The 21844-nt window shown below is 40.1% G+C and overlaps 1 protein-coding gene across 2 annotated transcripts in view; it reads left to right on the forward strand.

Annotated features, from left to right (window-relative positions):
- The window catches only part of LOC145983619 (uncharacterized), a 78419-nt gene that overhangs the window by 5920 nt on the left and 50655 nt on the right, over window positions 1–21844 (forward strand). Inside the window, exons 1-2 of one of the 2 annotated variants that reach the window (XM_083116690.1) lie at window positions 5746–6028; window positions 18128–19044. In XM_083116690.1, the coding sequence (XP_082972816.1) occupies window positions 5900–6028; window positions 18128–19044 (1046 nt within the window). In that variant the 5' untranslated portion in view covers window positions 5746–5899. Of the gene's footprint in view, window positions 1–5745; window positions 6029–18127; window positions 19045–21844 lie in introns of those variants that run through there. The other variant, XM_083116684.1, reaches the window with a different exon arrangement.

A 21844-nucleotide genomic window follows, 5' to 3' on the forward strand; every position in this document is an offset into this window, starting at 1 on the left:
CGTGGGCAACACTGCTTCAAATCCATCATAAGCTCCGTACCAGTGCGTTTTTTTAATACAGGTTGGTATGCCACCAACGTCGTTGTTTCCTCTTCTTCTTGCACAAACTAGCCATCACTAAAGCTGCACCACTCATCACCAAAATCGCACACTTTTCCTCACGCGAAGACATGATGATAAGATGAACACTAAACAAATGATTGCCGGTCGTTTACGGTTTCTTATGGATCGTTGGAAGTTCGTTGTAAGAATAATTTCAGCGAACGGTTTACAAGCGGTTCACGAACGGTTCGGTTCGCACATGTATACGCACCTTAATTTGAAGTTACGTGATGCCCAAAATACATATAAGACATTTGAGATTTCTTTCAAATTTCTTCCGGAGGCCAGACACAACGCTAATATCTAGGACACGTCAGGAAATAATAATGCTTCTTATAACCTCTTTTTATTTTCTTATTTAGCGTCGTTTCTCTTTCACCTTTTGCTAATCGCGACGACGAGGATGAGTGATATGATGAAATTGATGAAGGGGCAACCACAAAGAACACCCATACGCACGACGGGATTCGAACCCAAGACATCAGACATCGTAGCGCATTGTGCTAACCACTCCGTCACGGACGGAATTCTTATGGACCTAATCGTTCCATAAGCATTTTCTCTATCTTTAACTACACACGAAACATAAAGAACAATCACGTAAATAAACAGGTGCCAGTTCACACTCTAACCGTAAAAAAACATATCCATGTGAAAATGCAATATATTTATTTTTAGGTAGTTGTGATTTATTATTTTATATTTAAGAAATATATTAGTGATGAAATGACGGAAGTAGAGGAACATTTGTAATGAAACACTCATGACTTATGGATATTTGTATTTCTTGCCGAATAAGGTTCCGAATTCGAATTCCGACCAAAATGGGTTCATTGTGTATGTTCATTCATGTGTTTAATGTAATCATAAATCGTCGTCATGAATAATTTAACTTCAGAGGAAGAAAACTGAGGTAATTACTAACAAAAACAATAACAAAACAAATTTGACCTTTAAACCATGGTTTTGCGCTACATATTCCATCACGGGGACTGGCACTTGACGTAGGTACAGATACGCTTCGTACAATTTGATGATATCGCGATTACATAATGGATGTGCAGCCACTTAACTGGATCCCCAAAATTCCCATTTCATTACTAAATTCTAAATTACCATAATATCAGATAATTTACCTATTCATAAGATGCGCCGCTTTGATGCACTTTGTGGATTGTTTCGTTGGTTGGTTATTTTAATTAATGTTGCATTAATCAACATCAGGTTAATCGCGGCAGGCAAAGTGGAGGGAAAATGACAATGAAGCAGAACGAGGGAGGCCCTTGGATCTCAATTAAAGAAACTCTTTCTACATGCAACTGAGTCGCTGCATGAAATCGTTGAAAATGTAATTTATTAATTTCTTAATTTTGCTTATTTTGTATTGCTTGTCTAGCACTTGCGTCAACAAAGGCGATGAGGATGATTAATGAAGTTATGAAATGGATGATAGGATATGATGATCCATGCCTTACACAAAATTCTAAGTTAGGACTAATGAATATCAATTCGTCTTATGATTTGTCAAGTAGTTGTCTTTAACTCCAATCTTTTCTAGGAGTTCTGGGTTGACATCATGTGTGTTGCGCGATGATGATTTGATGAAATCCACCACTTTAGTGAACTTTCTTGACAATGACTCAATATCAGTAAAGAGAACATTTCCTTACGAGTAGTTGTTGTTAAGAAACCAATTCCTGAAACTTTTCTGAAGGTCTCACGGCACCCAGCTGTTCTTTGTTATGGCTGGTCCTGGGGGTATGACTCACGCTGCTGTCAATACTCAATCGTTCCCGAGAAGCCATGTTCACCAGGAAACCTAAGCGATAACTTTGATATTTGGGTTGCATAGACAACAGGCTTTAAGATATTACGATATCGTACTTCACGTGGCCCATAAACTACTTTCTCTGACTGTACATTGTATCTCCATCGTCTTTGAAGGGTTCCCTTGATTATCGCCGGAACCTTATTTCTGATTACATAAGCGTGGCTATTTATTTGTTTGAGTTTATTTCTAAGTCCACCTTATGCACAGAAAGGCCAATCGGGACTTGACCTACAGTTTAAAATGGGATACGAACCACTATGTACAGTCACCGGCAATAGAAATGGAACACCTAGATCTTGAAATATTCGCTTCCCTGCAAGGCATCAATGTGTGTTGCCTAATTCTATGGCGATAAGTGGATTTTAATAACAAATTTTCAATGGCGACTTCTACCGCCATAGCCGTGCGCTCTTTATATTTGACTTCTTGAGTTGTTTTGGTGACAGCAGTGGACACTAAAAAGGCTAGTGGCTTTATTTACGAACGTATACAGGGTGGCCACAAATAAAGTTGCCTACTCAGAGCCCTGTAGAGCCCGTTCGAACGGATTGAGCTGAAACTTACTATAAGGGTTTTGGTGATAATGGGAAAGCAAATGCTGATGAAAAAATGGTTGAAATTTTTACCACCAGATTGAAATGTGGAGCTGAAATCAGTGGCGGCTCCAGAAGCTTCAGTTGAGAGGGGGGAATTTCAGTCGAAGACCTCACCTCACCGAGAATCAATTCTAACCTACACTTGCATTGTTTTGTACAAACGATATATAGTACTGTAAAAGAAAGAACTAACTACGTTCTATAGATAAGCTGTTTTCTTTCTTCTCTCTCCATAGGGGTCCAGGGCTGAAATAGACTGTTGTTATTGTATGTCGTTATTAACACAATTCCTACCTAGGAGCGGTTCAAGATAAAATTTTCACCCAGGCGAGGTGAGTTTTTGGGGTCCCCTACTCCAAGGATGGCGTCCCGGGCAGACACCCGGTTTGCCTCGCCCTTCAGTCACCCCTGTTTCTCCCATTGTCACGGTAAACTGAACTCGTCAGATACGAGGAGTAAGATGAATAAACAAGAAACAAAAACTCATTCTCTGGAAGAGTCCCGGGTTCTATTCCCTTTTTTCGGCCTCTTGCAGAGTGCTTCAGGTCCAGTTCCTGTTAGTCATCAGCAAAAAGCGGACTTAAAAAACGCTTTAAATATATATATTCTATAGCATGTTAAACTTGGTGATAAAAGGCATAGCATTTTAGTCTTCAAACATATTAGGCACAGTAATATATATTCAAGAAAAACTGGTAGTTGGGAGGGGCAATAACCCCTGTCGCCCTCCCCGTGGATCCGCATCTGGCTGAAATCTGATGCACAGTGAACAACATCGCTGCAAACGCTTCGTGCGTTCATTGATTACACTGTCTTACACTTCCGAAGAGTCGTGGGCGTTGACAGGGCGCATAATGAACACTGCTGAACACACACAAAATCAAATTACTGTTACTTCAGCGCCGCATTTCAACCTGGTGATGAAAATTTGAACTGTTGTTTTCGTCATCATTCGCTTCCCCATGGTCTCCATACCCTCTATAGCCGGCTTCCGTGGCGGAGTGGTTAGCACATCGCGCCACGACGATAAGGGTCCCGGGTTCGAATCCCGGCCTGGACATGAATGTTTTTGAGCGCACATTCATCAATTTCATCATATCATCACTCATCCTCATCTATAGTACGTTCCAGCGCAATCAGTTCCTTCGAACGGCCTCTACAGGGCTTCGAGTAAGGCAACTTTATGTGTGGCCACCCTGTATACGTTCGTAAAGAAAGTCACTAAACTTTTCAGTGTCCACTACTGTCACCTAAATATCTCAAGAAGTTATATATAAAAAGATCACGGCTATGTTGGTAGAAGTCGCCATTGAAAATTTACTATTAAAATCCACTTATCCCCGTAGAGTTAGGCAACACACATTGATGCCTTGAAGGGAAGCGAGTATTTCAGGATCTAGGTGTTCAATTTTTATTGCCGGTGACTGTACATAGTGGTTCGTGTTCCACTTTAAACTGTAGGGCCAGTCCCGATTGGCCTTTCTGTGCATAAGGTGGACTTAAAAATAAACTCAAACCATTAAATTGCCAGGCTTATGTAATCTGATATAATGTTTTGACGATAATTAAGGGGACCCTTGGGTTTACTACACACACGTCAATCAATAAGTAACGGATTCAGGAGCCTGGAAACAGGTTTAATTCACAGTGGAATTGTATAGCATTAACTGAAATTTTTAGGTCGCTTTACAATATTAGTTTCAGCAACTTGTTTGTTCAATGCAACATTCGAATGTCATTTCGGTACATTCTGCACATAAAGCTCTCCCAGTACACTGACGACTTTTCTGGTGCAATGTGTCCACATTGTCAGTTGAACTCGGCAGAGGTTCGGCCGAAACTAGATACAATGTGACCATAAGGTAAATAATCCCTCCACGAAACGTTTCAGGTTCGAGTTCTGGCCAGAGCAAGTATGTTAATTGACGAGCCTCCCTTTCATCTAATAATCTTTCATTATATCGTCATGATTGGTGAAAAAATGAAAGCAGCATCGAGTTCTATATATTTGGTTACGCCATTGTTAAGAGCTAGGTCCGTAAAGCAGCACTCACTCTAAAACTCTCAGAGGATTATACATGCGCCAGAGTCTCACTAGCCTTGATGGATATACTCTCAAGAGTATGGTTCGCCTCGGGATCTAGTCTAGGGTTCCTATCTTCCTGGCATAACCACTACACAACACTGTCCGGCTGAAGTATGGCTGATACGTTTAGATCCATGGCCAAATCCGTAGAAAGTGGCCTCCCCGATGGCGCAGTGGTAGCGTCGTCGCCTTGTAATCAAGGGGCCCCGGGTTCAATTCCCGGTGGAGGACCATAGTTGTTCGGATCCCACAGTCCCTATTAGCCTTACTGTACATAAAGTGGACTTAAAACACCAACTTAATCAAATAGAACGTAAGTCTATGTCTTGTAATGTGGTTAGCACATTGCGCTGCGACGCCAAGGGTCCCGGGTTCGAATCCCGGTCGGGCTTGGTTGTTTGTGAATGTCCATTCATCAATTTCATCATTTCATCACTCATCCCCATCTTCGCAAATTAGCCAAGAGGCACAAAACGCGAAGTAAAATAAACTAAATCAAATCAAATCAAAATGTCTTGTAATGATTGATCTATTTACTCTTGCGGTTCGAATAACTTGATAGATTTGGTTTATTTACATCGCTTTTCTGCCACTTTTGGCTCATCACGAGGGGGAATGATGATATGATGAAATTGATGAAGGTACTCAATGGACATACATGCCCAGGCCGGGATAGGAATCCGGGACCTCTGGAGTAGAAGCGCACTGTGCTATCCACTCCGCCAGGAAGTTCTGTAGGCATAACTAACTGTATATTCAGGGCAGAACGAATTAAGTTTTTTTGGATGGTTACCGAGTTGCTTGAGAACTTTCAGGTAATTGTCAGAGTTCGTGGAAAGTTTGTCTTAACTTCTTGTGTTGGAAATCTCAAGTCGGAGACTTTCGCCTGATGATTGAGCGCGAGAAATTTCCAAGGTGCAAGAAGAGAACTGACAGCCACTTGTGTTTGCCTTCAAGGTCGAAGAGAGAGCTCGAGGTGACTAGATCAAAGAGAAGATTAGCGCCACGTCTCTAGACGCGAGAGAACAATTAGGTCCTGAAATAAGCACCGTTGCGTGCAGATAAGATAAAAACGAATGACGTAAGCTTGAACCCGAGATAGAAAAGTACCAGATGGCCAGAAGGTTCGAGGGAAGCTGGGATGCAAGACATCATTGTCTGGAGATCGCGGGTTCGAATCGCGTCGAGATGAACCCTCCCGCATCCGCAGTGACGGCGGTGCCGCGGGTTAAAATCGATCCAAGCGAAGTCACGTGATTTTTTTCTCGCAAGAACGTGGTTGCCATGGAGGGAAGGCGTCACTCTCCCGGTGCGGTGTTTTTCTTCGAGAAACCATGTGCGTTGCATACAGTGTGCCTCTTCCATGCGTGCAGCATAGGATATTGCTGTCGGCCGTCCAGACCCGGTTGTCATGTGAGTATTTTTTCGCTTTCTCTTGTTTGGGAAGTAAAAGCAATTTCGCATTCACGCTCGCTAAAGTTTCACGATCAAGGCAAAGGCCCAGCTGACCTTGCGCATCGCGATTGTCTGTGTCTTCTGCCGCTTAAACAATGCACACGACGAGTCAAGGTCCGCGAGATAGAAATGCACCGTAACAGTCACGATCAAAATACGCACTTTTTACAACCACCACATGCATACAGAGCTGGTAAACACAATTTCAAACTAACGCATCAAACTTAACATCCACACAAATTTTAAGAAAAACACTACCAGAATTAAACACTGCACAATAAACACAAAACTCACCACGCATAACGCGTACGAAGCTGTTTCCAAAATTTCTGCATTGGTTTTCGTAACCTTGGACGAATCGAAAAGAATGTGAAATCGTGGGTGATGGATTGGATATTTCTGAGACGATGACGTTTTCTTGGCCGTTAGCTGCACGAACCTCTTAAATTCTTTCTCCTTTTCCAATATATTTTTAGCTTTCCTTCATAGAAAGTCCACGTGGAAATTAACGATTAACGGTGCATTAATATTACTTTCATTTGATGTAACTGTGGGTGCTAGTCTACACATTTTCTAAGATTCTGTGAATAACTTCATACAAGTTTTAATATTTTTTTTTCATGAATAATTATGGCATTTGAAGCTTTTGCATGGTTGTGATCAAGATCAACGGACATTCACAAAAGTAAACTTCAGGCCTCCCGATGGTGTAGTGCGTACGTTATCGACTTGTAATAAAGGGATCCTGGGTTCTATACCCAGTGGTTTGGATCCCACGTTAAACTGTGGGCCAAGTCCTGATTAATCTAACTGTGCATAACGTGGACTTTAAAAACTCATTCACTGTGTGTTTAGGAAGGACTCTGTGGCTTGAGTTACCAGTATATCCACAAAAAACTATTACATTTCACTTCATTACAATTTAAATTATACTACTCTGAACATAAAATTTTGAGGTGCGTGGACGCGGTCCGGAATTCGATTTCCGATGGAATCTCCAATATTTTGGTGTTCACGCACCATCTGGAGGATAATCATGGAGCTACTTGGCAGAAATAATGGGCCTCGGTCTAGAAAGGCAGAAAAACAGCTGCGATGGGACTCGACGCACTACTAAGCATCTCTCAGCGAAAAGTCGCTTAGCAGGTCCTGGCCATCAACGAGACGTTCGTGACACGGGATTTGGGGGGTACACAATATTCGGCGCATGTAAAATATTTTTTTCCAGATGAAATACTAAGTACGTCCCTGCTTGACCATGTGTCTTTCCCCTCTCGACATATACTGTGTGAGAAGTATTGTTCTATCACGCTACACTATCAGGTTAAGGAAACCCTAAATATCCAGTTTATTCAGATGTACCCTGGAAACTACTGTATCGGTCGTTGATAAGTGTTTCTTGCGAAAACCAGGTAATTTTCATTTTTTAAATTTCAAACAACTACGCTTGTTCGAGCATGCTAATGGACACATCTCAGATGTCTTAGGAGGATCTCAAGTATTGTAAAAATTGTGAAAATCTGCGTTAAAACTAGATTAGTCACACTCAAATATAATTCCTTCTAGAGCATCCAAGTGAATCTTCGTGTGGCTTGCTTTTACTGTTGCCTAGATATCTCTAATAGAAAATAGGCTCAAGACAACAGCGAAGGCAAACCATATGATACCCTTGAAAGAAGGAAATTCCAAACAAAATGTAATTTTTTCAAAATTTTGTGATTTCAAACGCCTGTTCCGTATGCAGCCAAAATAAGTTTAGTGTAAGTTGGGTTGCATAACTTTAAGGATTGGATAGAACGTGACAAATTGCAAGAATGAAATCTGATAGTGCAGTGGTTCTCAAACTTTTTCTTATTGTACCCTTTAGTCGTGGGTGGCCGCGGTGGCTCAGTCGGTAACGCGTCTGACTACCATGCTCAAGGTCCCGGGTTCGATCCCCGGCCGGTTCAAATCCGGGAACTTTTCTAACGGTGGAAGCGGCCCCGGCGCCTACCCAGCGTCGAATAACATGGGTACCTGGGGGAAACCCTGGGGGGTAAAGGCGGTCAGGGGCGTGATGCTGATCACATCACCCCCACTCACGACCGGATCAAGAAAGTGTGGGGCGTTACCCCCACACCCCCTATACGCCTTCATGGCGTGGTGCTATGCACAGGGGAACACTTTACCTTTTTACCTTTTTTACCCTTTAGTCGTTACAAAGCGTCTAATGTACCCCCACCATAGGTCATAGGGGTGTTTTTTATATGTTGGAGGCGTGTATCTGCTATCGAGCAAAATTACATTCGGGCTGTATGTGGAAAGATGGTAAACAAACATTAGAATCCTACGTTTATTATTTTATTGGGTGTTCCTACGTTTACAATCCTTATGATTAGTTACAGGAATAAAAATGTGAAATACATGTATGCTAAGATGTAAAAAATAAAACTTTAATTTTCACATATTTTTCCGGAGTTCTTGGGGAAAAAAAGAACAAGAATTAGTTTTAAACAAACTGTCAAGCACAATTTCGGACTTTTTATTGTAAATCGTCAGGGTTTCTAGTGAGAAGGATGTGCCTGCATAGCCTGACACAGTTGCTTGATCTCCGGTTGTGCACTTGAAACTTTAAAGCGGAGATTCGGCTCCAAATTTAGTCTATTATAGATTTCGAACGGATATTATATTTCAAAATATATGAAACAAAGATAAGAGTGTCAGTGACAAAATCAGCCTTATTTTCCTGTTGAGTGTTAAAGCTATGAAGTCTGAGACAATGAAGTCTGCTCTACACACCTCAGCAAAAATGTTGTGGTGTGGTTATTCTCGACATTTCTCTTCCGAGCTGATCGCGTACCCCCTTCAAGTCGTTCATGTACCCCTGGGGGTACGCGTACCACAGTTTGAGAACCACTGTGATAGAGTATGTGCACTTAAAAAAAAATACCTTCAAGATCAAAGTCGTTGTCCCCCAGATGGGATGGAGAAGGGCGAAGTTGTTTTTTATGTTAATTAGCGCAGGTTGAAGTTGACGCACCTGCAGAAAGAACATTTTAAGGTTTTATGCAATAAGGAAATTTAGGACAGAATCTATATAATGCCCCAATTAAATAAAATCAAAGAGCCCCAAATGTCCAGTATTGTATTTGTGTCAAATACAGAATAAATGTAATACATTTCGTACATAAATGAAGTTTGTGCAAGTCACAGAAGATTTTACATTCTGTTCTTATCTATTTGCATTTCATACAATGTTCTGTTCATCGGGATGTCTTGCACAATAAAACACTGCTCCTCCCCATCTCCCTGTGTACGTACGTACTTTAAAGATTGTTTTCAACAGCATCATAATCTGTTCCTTCTCCTTTATTTTGTTCTAAGTGTTTCGTAATTTGAATTTTACACGTGACATACAGTGTAATTACTTCCATGTGCTAGCACGACTGCATGAAATGCGAAGAGTTCACGTGATTCTTAACGCGTTAGAATGATGTCGTAATCTCTTGAAGATCCCGTCGTAGAACGCTTCTTTCTGTTATTGATTTCACCTAGTTTTCAGTGGAGCCTTTCTTCCACTTAACCATCTACAATGTATTATAGTATTTAGAAGACTATATAAAACAAGATGAACATAAGAGTTTTTGAAAGTAAAATCGTAAAGATATTTGGACCTAAGAGATGAAACAAGAAGTGAGTGAATATTCTTACATAATGCTGAACTGCATAATCTGTATTCATCCCCTGATATTATTAGAATATTTAAACCAAGGAGACTTCTGTGGGAAGGTTATGTTGCACCCATGGGATAGAGAAGATTACATGGTTCTTGTTGGAAAGCCGGATGGTAAGATACCTGTGGGAAGGCCAAACCTAAGATAGAATGACAATATTAGGATGGGTCTGAAGTAAATTGGTAAGGATGGTCAAGAGTGGACTGATCTTACCCAGAATGTGTTTCTGCGGGAATAAACCTTCGGGTTTAGGAATACCGTATAGTTAGATGTATGCAACAAGCCATTAGTAAATGGTTATATTTAAAATATATAACATTTTTTTTAAAAAAAGTTACAAGAATAAAATTATATGATTGGTGTTTGTATGTTTGTGTAAAACCTATCACATTCTTCTGAATCATTTGCAGCTTAGAATGTTATTAATGAGTTTCAGTGATTTCCTACAATTAGGCATAATATATTTGTTTTGATTGATTGATTTGGTTTGTATTACTTTGCATTTCTGCCACTTTTGGCTAATCGCAAAGTTGAGGATGAGTGATGATATGATGAAAGTGATGAAGGAACACACAAAGAACACATACCCAAGCCGGGATTCGAACCCAGGACCCCTGGCATCGTAGCGCGGTGTGTTAACCACTCCGCCACGGAGGCCAGCATATTAAATTTGTGCCCGATGAGAGCCTGTACTAACATACTAGCTCTTGTTGCTTGTGAAGCCTTGAAAGAGTCTCAAGAATATAGATTTCCCGCACATATATGGTAGAGTTCTGAATACTTTTGATTCGGTTGAGGATGTGGATATTTGGTTATTCAACTGCGATTCTAGAAAGCGAATTCTGAATGGAACATCATCTTCGATTCGATATTGGTTTTGTGGTTCGTACATTTGGCTATAAACTGCTGGCTCATCTTGGATAGATATTACATAACACAAGCTCTCAATTCTATTTCAACATTGACAATCCTAAGCCGGGTTTTATTGTCGCAGCAAACTCAAGTCTTCCCATTTGTCCTCAGTCCTGGGAATGATCAATTCAAACTACCATCCTTACCGATTTGCTTTAGATCCAACTCAACGGATGCCACATGGCCTGCCCATCCAAGTCTTCTTAATTTAATTATTCTAATAATATCTGTGTAACAAGAAGCATAGATCTTTTAAATATTAGCTTGAACCTTATGATATTCTTGAGTTTAAGCTTGCTAATCTACCAGTAACATAATTAATATTACGTTGTCAGTGCACAGCTTGGGATAGTAGATGACAATTTTTAAAATTCCTTCCCAAAATTAATCTGCACAACTTGTACACTACTTTGTTTTTATGCCGATCCCGACTGCGTACTGTGAAATTTAAGAGTAATGAACTTGGAAACAGATTCACTTTACATGGGTTCTATTCTCCCCTGTTAATTGATTTGCTTTATTGTACTTTCGCCTTTTGTGCCACTTTTGGCTAATCTGCGAAGATGAGGGTGAGTGATGATATGATGAAATTGATAAATAGACACTCACAAACATCCATGGTAAGGCTGGGATTCGAACCCGGGACCCGTGGCGTCTTAGCGCGATGTGCTTAACCAGTTCGCCATGGGGGCCACCTAAATTATTTTCTCTTGTTTCTGAGATAGAAAGAGAAAAAGAAAAGAAAAAGAAGATAGAAAGAAGAAAAAGAGAAAGGGAAGAAAAGAGAAAAAGAAGGGAAGAAAGAGGAAGAAGAGGAAGAAAAGGAAAGAAAGAAAAGAAAGAAAAGAAAGAGAAGGAGAAAATGGAAAAAGAAAAGACAAAGAGGGAAGAAAAAGAGAAAGGGAAGAAAATAGAAAAAGAGAGGAAGAGAAAGAAAAAACGAAAGAAAAGAGAGGAAGAGAAGAAAGAGGAAAGAAATAAAAGAGTAAAACAGGAAAGAAAGAAATGAAAAGAAAAAAAGAAAAGCGAAAAGATAGGAGAAAAAGAAAAGAGAAAGAAGAGAGCAATAAAATGATAGAGAAAAAGAGAACAGAAGAAAGAGGAAGAAAAAGGAAAGAAAGAAAAGAGAAAGAGAAAAGGAAAAGAAAAGGAAAATGGGGAAATAAAAGAGAAAGAGAAAAAGAAAAGAAAAAGAAACAAAGGAAAGAGAAAGAGGAAAAAATAATGAGAAAAAGAGAAACAAAAACAGAAAAACAAAAAAGAAAGAAAACAGAAAAATAAGGAAAAACAGAAGAAACTAAGAAAAGATAAATAAAGAGAGAGGTGTTCAGAATTCAGCACAAAGAGCATATAAGAAAGCAATACAAGTTCTTTGTGTAAATAGCCTGATGCGATCTCTGTTCTGTGATTAATTGCAGCGCCCGATGTTGAGAGAAGGTTTAATATTCATGGAGAGCCACTTCAGCTAAGAATTAATGACGTCTTTCCGACACAGGGTGGCTCAAGAGCGAGCCGACTCTTGATTAATGCAAATTACCAACGAGTTGAAATTCTCACGCAAGTAAAATACACCTATTCTCCATCCACTGCAACAACGAAGTTAATAGAAACACAATCACGTGACTTCTGAGAAGTAGTTCGCTATTATCTTGAAAGAAAGTATATTGGCCATAGCTGCACAGTTCATTACGAGTATGAGGTATAGCAACCTCGCTGTAGCTACGATGAATGGTTCGACTTATGACATGCACTATATTGCTACGAGCAAGATTTCTGCAGAAATGGGTTTTCTCGCAAGCCACCTGTATTTGTTAATAATGGCTTCATTCATTCGGCGAATAGAACACTTTATCAACACTAATAGCCATTTAACTACGAGGACTAAATATAAAAGCCGAGGCTGCACATGGGCCCTCAGCAGGCATGACAAAACACACCACACCTCCTGTAGCTGTAGTTCAAGGTACCATAGCCTGGTTAGTCTGCAGATCCCTAGTTTCTACGGTGCACTATTTGGAAGATTACGTGGTTCTCCAATGAGCTCACCTCTTACACCTAGATAGAAAGATTGTGAAAGGTATGTTCAAACTTTTCTTTCTCAAACTACGGGGGAAACATTTACGGAGCAAAACTTTGATTTAAAAAATATATATTTAGATTACTTAACGTCGCATTTCTACCACTTTTGGCTAGTCGTGACGATGGAGATGACTGATGATAATCTAAAGTGGATGAAGGGGCAATCACAAACACATACGGACAAGACAACACAAGCCATACAGAGAATTATACTGGCTGCGAGTCTTGTCGCCAGAGCCTCGTTAGCCTGCAACATTGCCGTGATCGGGGTGTACTACGCGGAAGTGAGTAAATCATTAAAATGCTGACAAAGGCAAACTTTTATAGTATAAAAAATATACACTAAAGACGTAACGTTTCCACCCTCTAACAGGGTCTTCTTCAGACGAAGATTCACAATTAAAACAAATCATCATTATCGTGAATATTCGTCTGAAGAAGACCCTGTTAGAGGGGGGAAAATTACGTTTTTAGTGTACTGTATATTTTTTTATACTATAAAAGTTTGTCTTGCTCAGCATTGTAATGTTTTATTAACATGGCAACAAGGCTCAGCAGTGTTACCAGTGGAAGTGAGATTGACTTATCAAAATGTCACCCCTTTCAAATCGGAGCAAAACTTTAAAAGTCGATAATTACAATAATGTTATTTTCCACCTACTTCTTGTCACTAATATATCACTCAATAACAAGACCTTCTTCATTAGATTGTAGACTTAGCCCGAATGTGTTTCCAATTTTCAAAAATATAAAGACAACTGAATTTTAATCACGCTACCATTCTGCTGATTGCTCTACAACATATCAGAATGGAATAAAGTTTCATAATCCTAGTTGACTGGTTTTGGAAAATAATAATTTTAAAAGTAACGTTTCTAATGATTCAACGTTCATTGTTCAAGGCCAAAGTCAGTCTAAGATTCAAAATATGACCATGCTTAGTTAACGCATGCTGTTAAAAAGTTCAGATCCAGTCTCACGCAAGCTAAGAAAAGCGTAACTTTATCTCGCCGTCTCGAGGCTCTGAGTCTCCAACTTCTCAGTGGTCAAGCAGGGCAGTGCGTGATTTGTTGGAGACGCGCGCCAGGAGGAGATATGTACACGTTAAGTCAATTAGAACCGTCCATTGCTGACGGAGGTGGGGAGGGCAGCGGCATTGAAGCAAGGACGATTCCAGCAGTTTGCGAAATTAGAATAATTGCCTGGCCAAGTTGCTCATTGATATTCTGGCTCTGTAAACAAAGAGGTGGCAACTGACGACCGTATCTGAATGTGCTTATAGGTTACGTCACGCGACAAGCGTGCGTGCAGGGAATAGGACATCCAGGAGTTCCGAGAAAGGGGGGGGGAGAAAGTGAAACAAGAACAGACATAGGAAAAAGGAAGACGGAATTAAAAATTAAATAGAGAAAAAGGAGAATAAATAAGAGGAAAGGAAGAAGCAGAGGGGAAGAGAAGGGGTAAAGATCGAGAGGGTTGGAATAAGAAAAGCCGAAGAGATTTGGAAAAAGAAAATATGAAAATTAAATTAAAAATAAAGACAGTTCAAATATAGAGAGATGAGACGGAACTAAATAAAAGACAGAATAAAAAAGAGGAAGAGAAAGAAACTAGAAAATAATATATAAGAGATTGAAACTTAAAAAAAGGAGACAGGGAAAATAAAAAAGTGGGAGAATAAAAATAGGAAGAGGGGAAATAAATAAGAAAAGGGGAAATAAATAAGATGAGGGAAAATAAAAAAGAGGAAGAGGGAAAATAAAAAAGAGGAAGAGGGGAAATAAAAAGAGGAAGAGGAAATAAAGGGGGAACATAAACAAGAGATGGGGTTCGAAATAATAAAGAGAAAGGGGGGAAATAAGACAAACGGAAATAATAAAGAGAAAGGAAAATAAAGAGAAAGGTGGAATAATTAAGAGAAAGATGGAATAATAAAGAGAAAGGGGAAAAAATAAAGAGAAAGGGGAAATGAAGATAAAGAGGAAATAAAGAGAAAGGAGAAATAAAGAAAGGGGAAATAATAAAGAAAAAGAGGAAATAATAAAGAGAAAGGGAAATAATAAAGAGAAAGGTGGAAATAAGACAAAGGGAAACAATAAAGAGAAAAAGAAATAATAATAATACAGATAAATAATAAAGAGAAAAAGAGGGATAGGGGAAATAGGGGGAAATAAAGAGAAAGATAGGGAAGAGAGGGGAAAAAAGGAAGTTAGGGGAAAAGGAAGAAACTGGAAGTGTTACACATCTACTTGAGCTTCTATTAATAATTCAATAGATATTATAACAAGCAAGATTAAAGCAGAAGGGAGCACTAAGAGAAGAGGATATATTGAAAGGAAACGTAAGTAGGGAAAGAGAAATAAAGATGAAATCAGTAAAGGTAAAGCAAGTAATTTCTTTGCATATTTCACGTTGACCTTTAGCCTCCTGATTACTTGCTAGATTTATTTTGAGACTCCAGAGACGCAATTTCTTGCGTGCCTTCTGAGCTGCTTATCTAGGCTGTCATATATGCAAAGTCGTAATCGTAAAAGGCAAGTTGCTGGGCTTAAAAAGTCTTCGCCAAATGACGCTGATAATATTCCACATCTATATTTTCTTACGTTCTCTGTTTAGGGAAAAATAGACTAGAGAGTAAGTAAGGTTCGTTATCGCGATAATGAATTACATCCACTCATTCCTTTACCTTGCTAAAAATATTCAAGTCAAAGTTTGCTAACAATAGGCAACGAAATTAATGGCACGGTTTGCCTAAACGTCTGCATGTTCAAGAGACTAGGTGATAGTTTCGTTGATACGCAAAATTAAACTGTCACGTTTTCTGCTTCGAAAAATATTTGATGTTGAGTTTATCTTGCCGACTCGAATCTCAAATATGCAACTGAAGTGTAAAGGGTAAGAAGCCATACTAAAAATTTTCAACTGCATTCCTGCAGACACTGGCGTATGCATGAGGCTGATGGGGCTACAGCTCCTCCAGAAATTTTAAGAAATCAAAATTTGAAACGAAAGCAGTAAAGCACTCGGAAAGACGCCAATGTTGTAAATACAACTCGCCTTAAAGTGACCCACGCTAACATTTTTGTCTCTCAATAACTTTTAAAGCGAAGGTTAGGCCTACCGCTACCACATGTTTGGGCAACAATGGCAACCTTAGAATCCCTCCCCACAGAAGCGGCCAGCAGGGAAACAGGATTTTGTCAAATTAACAGTTTTGCGCTGTGGGTGAGGGCCGGGAGACAGTGTGAACGGGCTATGAACTTTGAAGTCTACAGCTACTACTCTTACGGCATGATTTCCTGTCAACCTCTGAATGTTTTATAGCGTATCCTACCCTATCTAAATCACAGCTATGTGATATCCACATTTACAACTCTAGCTTAAAAAAAAAAAAATCATGCGTACGCAAGTGCCTGTACGCTCAAAAGGTTCTGGAGGCTAAACCCTTTGTGGTTATGAACGGCTTACACGGCCTCAGTTTTTACGAAAGCGTTACAATTGTAGTCACGGTCACTTCAGGATGTCCGCAGAATTTTCTTCATGGAGGGGAAAGCAAAGTTGTTTTTTTTTCAATGAGGGTTAAATGAGAACTTTTCCCCCATAATAGCGATGACCCCTCAAAAAACAGTCGAAATTATGTTCCTTCAACATCCATATAATAAACAAAAATTACTGTGACTGAAATGAAATTCTGTGAATATATACTTTATACGTGGACAGTAATTTTCAGGCGGGGCGTGCCCTCCCCCCCTGCCTCCCTTCCGGACGTTTACTTTCAATGGAATCGCTACAACCCAGAAGTGTCCGTGACTGTACGTCATGCATGTGTTTGCATTTCTCTTGATATGTAATTAATTTACGTAACATTCGTTGCGGTCAAGACATTTCTTATTTAATACCGTGATTCAAATCATATTTACTTTTAAGGTGTTTGCGATTCCTGGGTCAGGCTGTAAAATAAAGGTAACTCTCTCTAATTTACTAGCGGTTACGAAATTCTGTTCGAGTGGAAACTTTGAAGTATGCTTCTTAAATACGTCTCTATGATTAATTAAAGAGGAAGTTGTGGGGAATTTTACCAGAAGGAAGAACCATAAAATAAAGATATTCCAAGATTTACCTCAGCGGTAATAAGCGGTTAGAAACAAACCCGGGCTAAATATGGATTATATTTTCAAATTCTCTCCTGCCACAATTAACAGTAGGAGCCGCACGAAAGTGCTTCAGAAATAATCTCCCAGCAGGCCATGCTTGTCCTTGAACGTGTATTCAAGCCTACTTTTTCATTTGAGCTCGAAGCGTGAAGGCAAATGGAAGATGGATGTTATTTTCAGGACCACAGGATCTATTTTCCGCATCGTGCCATCAGTTCGTGAATTGTTGAATTATTTATAGCAGCGGGAATGTTGATCTGTATTACCTAGCAAATTTTATCATGTCCCAGCAATCTAATTCGATATGGTTGCTTTGCATTCCCATCTTACGGAGAATCTTCATGTAATATTAGAGGTTCAATTTATACATTGAAGCTATCAGAACTGAAATATGAGCTCTCACGAGGAACCGAACTATGCTTCCCTTGATTATAAACCTTTATCATGTGAATTTATTTTACTTCACTTTTCTGCCCCTTTGGCTAATCGCGAAGATGAAGATGAAGGACAATCACAAGTACACATGAACAGGACATTTTACATACTAACGAGGCTCTGGTGTCTGGACACACGGCCAGAATAATCCTCTGTGTGTTTGTGATAAACTTTTCATTCATTTCATTTTGTCACCTTTCATATTCGCGATTAACCAAAGTGGCAGATTTAAGGTTTTTGTTATTTCCTGTAGTTGAAGGGACTCAAAAAGAACACTCATGCCTAGGTCGGGATTAGAACTAGGGATCCCTTGCTTCGTAGCTAACCACTCCGCCACGAAGGTTCGCCAAAAGTGGCAGAAAAGTGAAGTAAACTTGGGAGAAAGAGAGAGAGGTAGAAGAGAATGAAAAAGAGAGACTTTCTCTGGAACAGAGAAACAGAGAGATAGGACTCTCCCTCTTTCTTTCATATCTCTGTCTCTAACATCTCTCTCTCTCTCTCTCTCTCTCTCTCTCTCTCTCATCTCCTCTTTCAGAGAGAGAGAGAGGTAGAGAGAGAGAGGCAAAGAGCAGAATGGAGAGACGGAGAGAAAGGAGATAGGGAGAAAGGAGGAGAAAGAGCAGGAAAGAGAGAAAGAAGAAAGATTCTCCCCCCCCTCTCTCTCTCTCTCTCTCTCTCTCTCTCTCTCTCTCTCTCTCTCTCTATTCAGAGTGTAGAAAGAGATTGTTGGGCTTAAAATGATGAAGATTATTTTCTCTTTGCAGTGTCCGGCGATCATGCAGTTATCCAAACAGCAGCCAGTCCCAGAGTTCGACGTGAAGATCATAGCCAGCCGGCGGTACGTCATATGGAAGGACCCGAAGAACGACAAAGACAATGGTGACAACGCCAAAGAGGCGCCGAAGGTCATTGGGGCCCTCCCAGCCTCCGAGCGACTGTCCCTGGAACCGAGGGAAGAAGAGGCCTTGGAAGACGTGGAGAGCTTCGCGTCCGAGAACGAGAAACGAGAGAAAAAAGACGAGGAGGTTGAGGAGACGAAGTCTCAAGGGTCTTTCTCCCTGCCTCCGATAGAGGTGCGGACCGCAATGGTCCAGACGCAGACTCCTCTTGACCCCCCGAAGGAAACTCCGCGTCGACAATCGTCTTTTGACGAACAACCGCTGCCGGCGCTGCAGCAGAAGGCACGGATGGATCTTCTGCAAGTCCCCTCTGCCTATCCCGAAGAAACCACTCCCGTAGCAGACTCTCAACAGAACGTTGACGACGTCGGCGGATCCAAGTACGCCGACGACGACTCGATCGTCGAGCTGGACGTCGACCGTTTCAAGCGGCAAAGCTCAGTGTCCAAAGAGTCTGACGAGTCATCCAACGACAAACCCTACACCGGAAGATCCAAATATATGAAAAAGGAGATGCAGCCGGTGGGAGTGGTAGCAGGGCTTCGAGAATCGGACAGTGAGAAACTGCAAATGCGGGTCCGAAAAACGCAATCTTCCCGGAAATCCGTTCTCTCCCGGAGGAGGTACAGGAAGCGGCAGGAGTCCAAGAGCTCCAATCCACGTCCCAAGTCCTTCTCTGTCCTGGAGCCAATAGGAGTCTCCGTGCAGGGGAAGCTCGTCTATCCCAAACAGAAGAGGAAAAAGTCATCAGCGTACCCGAGGCAGATGGACGTGGCCCGATGGTAAGTTCAAGGAACTATTGCATTTTCAAGGTGAGTGATGCTTAATGGTGCTGGTCAGGCATTGCTGATTGTAGATGGCAGCACAATAGTTGCTTCAAGCAATACGGAACTGTTCTCCCATTTAAATACATGAGGAATTCGATACTGAACGTGCTGCTGTTGCATTAAATTGAAAGTTTAATTTAATTTTAACCCGAGAAATGATGGCCGTATCGAAAGGTCCAAGACCGTACCTGAAGCACACATGCTTCGAGAATGATCTCGTAGTTCAGTCTTGAAGCCTTAGAGTGACTAGAAACTGAAATCTTTCCACACAAAAATAGGCAATAGTTAGACCGGAGAGTTCAAATGAACTAACCGATCTCTTTTTTGTAGTTAGAGATCGGTTAGTTCATTTGAAGTCTCCAGCCTAACTATTGCCTATTTTTGTGGGATTAGGAAAAGGTTTACTATCCAATTGCCTTGACTCATCTCACCCAACAGGTCGCTAGGTGCCGGGGCTTGCCGCGAGTTGATAGTTTCCTGGAGATGAGACCTGCTCGGAAAATGTTTATTATCCCCTCAAACGGAAATCTTTCAAATTACACTTCGACTACAGCGCTTAATATGATAAGCAGATAGAACACAGTTTTTCCCGCGTTATACACATTTTTCACCATACACTCTAAAAAATACGCAACTGCGTTGCCCCTAGAAATAGTGATAATAGGACACTCCTTTTGGTGTCAGTGCTGAATTGGGGTTACTTTGCACCAGGGTGGATTGATTTAAATCACGATTTTATTTCAGGTGATTTTTTTTAAAAAAATCGCTGATTTAAATAACTAAATAAATAATTTATAGAATAATGTTTATATGGATTTTGTAGATATCAGAAACACTTTTGGTGAAAGTACATTACTCTCGTAATCATTTAATGGTGTTTATTAGGCTCTAAGATAGGAAAATAAAGGAAATCTTGTATGTACTGATGGTGTAAAGCTCATACGAAAGGAAATGTAAACACAGGATTTTTCTTGATTTAAAATTCAATAATTTTATGGGCAAGAAAAGCAAACATTTTGTGTAGAAAAATATACAAAATACTAATCATGTTAAATCGTAAAGTGTCAATATCATTACACTGTAAATAAACATGGCAGCTGATATTTTTCGAACTATCATTAAAAAATCTCCAAAAATTCAGGTAGAAAGACTATAAAAATACTTCAATTAATATCTTAAGTTACAATTATAGAGTACATACAAAATGTTTTAGTTTCACTGGAGGGGTGTAAGGGGTGCTCCTTCCACGTAGTGCACCCAATAGTCAACCTCACTTCCACGTAGTACACCCTGGACTGCAGACTAACGAGGCTCTGGCGACTGGCCCCATAGCCAGTATAATTTTGTTTGTGTTGTCCTGTGTTTTGTCCTTATTCGTGCTGCGTGCTCCTAGCCTAGCAAAATAGCCTTAGTGCTGACGCACCCAAAATTTTGAATTCAAATCAAATCAAATCAAAGTTTCACTGGAAGAAAAGTTACTGAAATTATTATATGTGTAAGTTCCACTAACAAACTCAAGAAACATTTCCATAGTACTTACAGTATCGGAAATAGAAAAATACATGTTTACGTATAAACAAGCAAGCAATTTTAAGCATGTTAAAAATAATAAAGAAATCGATTTAAATAAAAAAAATCAGATTTAAATAAAGAAATCAACAAAAATGTTTTTTTTTTTAAATCATGGTTCTTATTCCCCCTGTTTTGCACCATCTTTGGTGTCTTGTTACACCTGTCAAAATACCCCAAGTATGGAGGCTGAAACACTCGATTAAGAGTTGTGTTAAAAAAATTAGGGTGTAACATCTTTTGGTGGTAACTCAGTTGCATATTTTTTAAAGTGTAGAAATCTTATAGCATTTTAAAACGTTCTTATGCTTACATTTCCACACAATAGAGCAGCAACCAACATCTGACTGATTTTAAACTTCCATGATTTCAAAGAAGTGAACAACAAGTGCAGGAGTCTAGTAAACAAGTCTGCAATAATGCGTGCTGCATGCTGCGGACTCGATTGCTCGTTTAATTCGCGTTTTCGAACTGCACTTGGTGACGTCACGTCCGACAAGACAGTACTTTAAGCCTGCTTTTTGCACCTTTCGGAAACACCCTCAGTCAGAACGTGATAGACGAATAATCAGTCTAGCAAAAATTAGGATTTTAAGAAAGATGATCGTCAACAACAGGAAAGATATTGAACTAAAAAAAAACTCGAATTTGTAGAGTATTTGTTTAAGTCACTTGCAATTAATTTAGACGCTAATCGAAAAATTACAGTCGAATTTTGCGACTTACCACCACTGATTTCAAACACTGAAGCACATCCATTCATCAATAACATATGTGGAAATTTGTATTAGATTTTGTTTTTACTTTCACTACACCCACGCCTCATATTTCCTACTAGATCGTTACGCTTGTTTATGGCCTCTCTTGATCTAATTCTCAACTACCAAGCAGTTTCATAAATCGTCCATGTTTGCCTGTAAAATATACACTCCACTGTTCTGGCGACACCACCTGCTATGACTCGAACCCGGACGTGCCGGACTTGCAAGTACACGGTAAGTAGGCCATCCTGTAGATAAGGGTTTCAGGCTGTCCAGCGAAGTAAAAACTTCCTGGTTTCGCGCGGAAAAGCGTGCGTGGACTCTGAAGGACTTTCGACACGAGACACGGCCATTAGTCAACGCGCGAGCAAACTTTTGCTTACGTGTTTCCAAACTATTGATAAGATAGAATTTGCAGACTTTAA

The sequence above is a fragment of the Lepisma saccharinum genome, chromosome 1 (assembly GCF_977018435.1).
Source record: "Lepisma saccharinum chromosome 1, izLepSacc3.1, whole genome shotgun sequence".
NCBI classification, from domain to species: Eukaryota; Metazoa; Arthropoda; class Insecta; order Zygentoma; family Lepismatidae; genus Lepisma; species Lepisma saccharinum.